This window comes from Orycteropus afer, unplaced genomic scaffold (genome assembly GCF_000298275.1).
Source record: "Orycteropus afer afer isolate SDZICR_OR568_19922 unplaced genomic scaffold, OryAfe1.0 scaffold01043, whole genome shotgun sequence".
NCBI classification, from domain to species: Eukaryota; Metazoa; Chordata; class Mammalia; order Tubulidentata; family Orycteropodidae; genus Orycteropus; species Orycteropus afer.
In genome coordinates this window covers 6,884-9,312 of record NW_006922630.1, presented here as the reverse complement: position 1 = coordinate 9,312, position 2,429 = coordinate 6,884, and the positions used below count along the sequence as shown (strand labels likewise).

At 38.8% G+C, this 2,429-nt stretch overlaps 1 protein-coding gene across 1 annotated transcript in view; it reads left to right on the top strand.

The window, feature by feature from the left end:
• Window positions 1–520, top strand: part of LOC103212632 (ribosomal protein S6 kinase alpha-6-like) — a gene marked incomplete at its 3' end in the record, with an annotated part of 321,101 nt that extends 320,581 nt beyond the window's left edge. Inside the window, exon 16 of the mRNA XM_007958609.1 lies at window positions 402–520. Coding sequence (XP_007956800.1) covers window positions 402–520 — 119 coding nt within the window. The remainder of the gene's footprint in view (window positions 1–401) is intronic.
• Window positions 521–2,429: the final 1,909 nt, after the last annotated feature.

Sequence of the window (2,429 nt, the reverse complement as noted above, 5' to 3'; positions counted from 1 at the left end):
AATAAATATGAGAAATGTGTTATAAATATACAAAATTAACATTTTATTTGTAATAGACATATATGTTGTTCTAACTCATACATGAGTAAATGTAAAATTTGCATGTTTTATTCTGGTCTTGTTATACTTTACTTTAAAAGCCACATTTCTTTTATTTTACACTGATTAACTCATCAAATGCAAAAAAAGCTATAGATGTAGGCAAGATACTGATTTTGTTACATAATTAAGATTAAACTCATTTGAATGTAAAATTTGATGTGAAGAGTGATGGGCGATATAACATGGTAGTCATAATTTGCTATAGTAAATACTTGCATGTAGTCTTACATTCATTACTTTCAGTTCTATTTAACATATATCATCCCCTTATGTCCATTAAAATTTATTTATTTTTGATAGCTATACTCCGTTTGCTAATGGCCCCAATGATACTCCTGAAGAGATACTACTACGTATAGGTAATGGAAAATTCTCTTTGAGTGGTGGAAACTGGGACAATATTTCAGATGGAGCAAAGGTATATATTATATTTTTTGTTTTGTTCCATTCATGTTTAATTGATAATATCTTTATATTTCCTAGCCTGTATTTGTAGATTATCCCATGGTGTCTTATGTTAGTATATGTTTTTAATTCACTCACATTTATGTGTGGATCAAATGAGGCAGAGGGTGCATTTTTTTCTTCCATACGTCTATACTTCTGGGCAGCCTTCCTCTTCTATCAGTTCATATATGTTCAGAGACTATAAACTAGTTTAGAAAATGTAAATGTACTGGGAAAAGCAGTTTTAAAGCCAACTAAAATTGATTTCTGGATTTTCCACATGAGTTTTCCATCTCATGATTTCTTCTTTAGCACACACACAAAAAATTAACTTTTCATTATGATTTGGGTGAAATTTTACAAAACTGATTCATTTTACTTTTCATTTTATTTATTTATTTTAAGAATTTGTTTTATATTCAACCTTATGTGTACATTTAATTTTACTCCCCATTTACCATGCCCAACCCTAACCCAGTCTCCTCCCCTCCCTGCCCTACTAGTAACCCTCCCCCCATACCCCTCATAGTTATACACTCCTGTGTGTGCTGCATTTCCTCCATGTGAATGTTGCCCCTCTGGTGCCCCATGGTCAATTGCTCCAAGGGATGCATTTCCATAGAGTATGTGGGTGTGTCACCCTGGGTTGAGTGGTTTGCATGTACCTCTTGTTTACTATTGGGCTGAGAGCCAGCCCCTGGGAGTGAGCTTTATTCCAGACTCAGAATGTATCGCAGGACCATAGTATTAGGGGTCAGTCTCACCGGACTCCATCCGATCAGTAATTCTCATCATTATTGAGATTTTGGATTTTGTTCCACATTTTTCCTCCCACTCTATCCAGGATCTCCAGATTTGATCCTTTCCTGAGTGGTTGGCATTGGTAGCCAGGCACCATCTAGTTCTTCTGGTCTCAAGCACCATCATGTCCTAGGGCTGATTGCTTCCAAATGCCCCCTTTTTTTTCTTTTTTTTTTTTCACTCTTCTTCGCTTCTGAGGATAGGAGACCATTAGGTGCATCTTACATGGCTGCTTGAAAACTTTTAAGACCTCAGTTGCTACTCACAAATGTAGGATGAGGAAAAAGGCTTTTATGTGTTTTGTTGTGCCAATAGAGTCTGGTGTCCCCCAGTACTATGGTCATGAGACAGTAGATCCATTGGATCTCTCTCCCACAGTGTCTGGCTGTCTGTGAGGGATTACTCTATGTCTGTCTTTTGTTGTTTCTGTAGGGATTCTGCGTATTTTGTATCACTGGTATCTGTGCAAGATTAGCCTCTGCTGAATCTGTCATTGGTCAAGAGCATACTCCTGTTCACTGAGCCCCATCTGATCCTCTCAGGTGTTTATGTGTTTACCTGTAGCCTGGTGTTTGGTGTTAATGGTAATACAGTGTTGTGAATACATTGGTTGGTATTAGCATCTGTCGTCTATCTCCTATGTTCACAATTTGGTGTCCTCCCTTTTCCTAATGTTATCATGGTGGTCACAGACTCTTTCCATACATCCCATCCCTTACCCACATCAGCATGTGGGCCTCAACTAGCCCAAAATCAATCCCTCTCCTTCCCTCCCCTCCCCAGTAACCTGCAAAGTGAGTTCCCTTTCTTAAGCAAATCCTTCTCATACAGTATTTGTCCTTCTGCAATTGACTTATTTCACTCAGCATAAGGTCTTCCAGGGAGCTCTGGTAGCATAGTGCCTAAGGCATTTGACTGCTAACCAGAAGGCTGGAGGTGCAAACCCACTAGCCACTCCTTGGAAGGAAGATGGGACAATTTACTTCCATAGTGATACTGCCTCAGAAACCCAAGGAGGGGTCGCTATGAGTCGGGTCCAACTCGATGGCACATAACAATAACAACAACAACAATGTCCA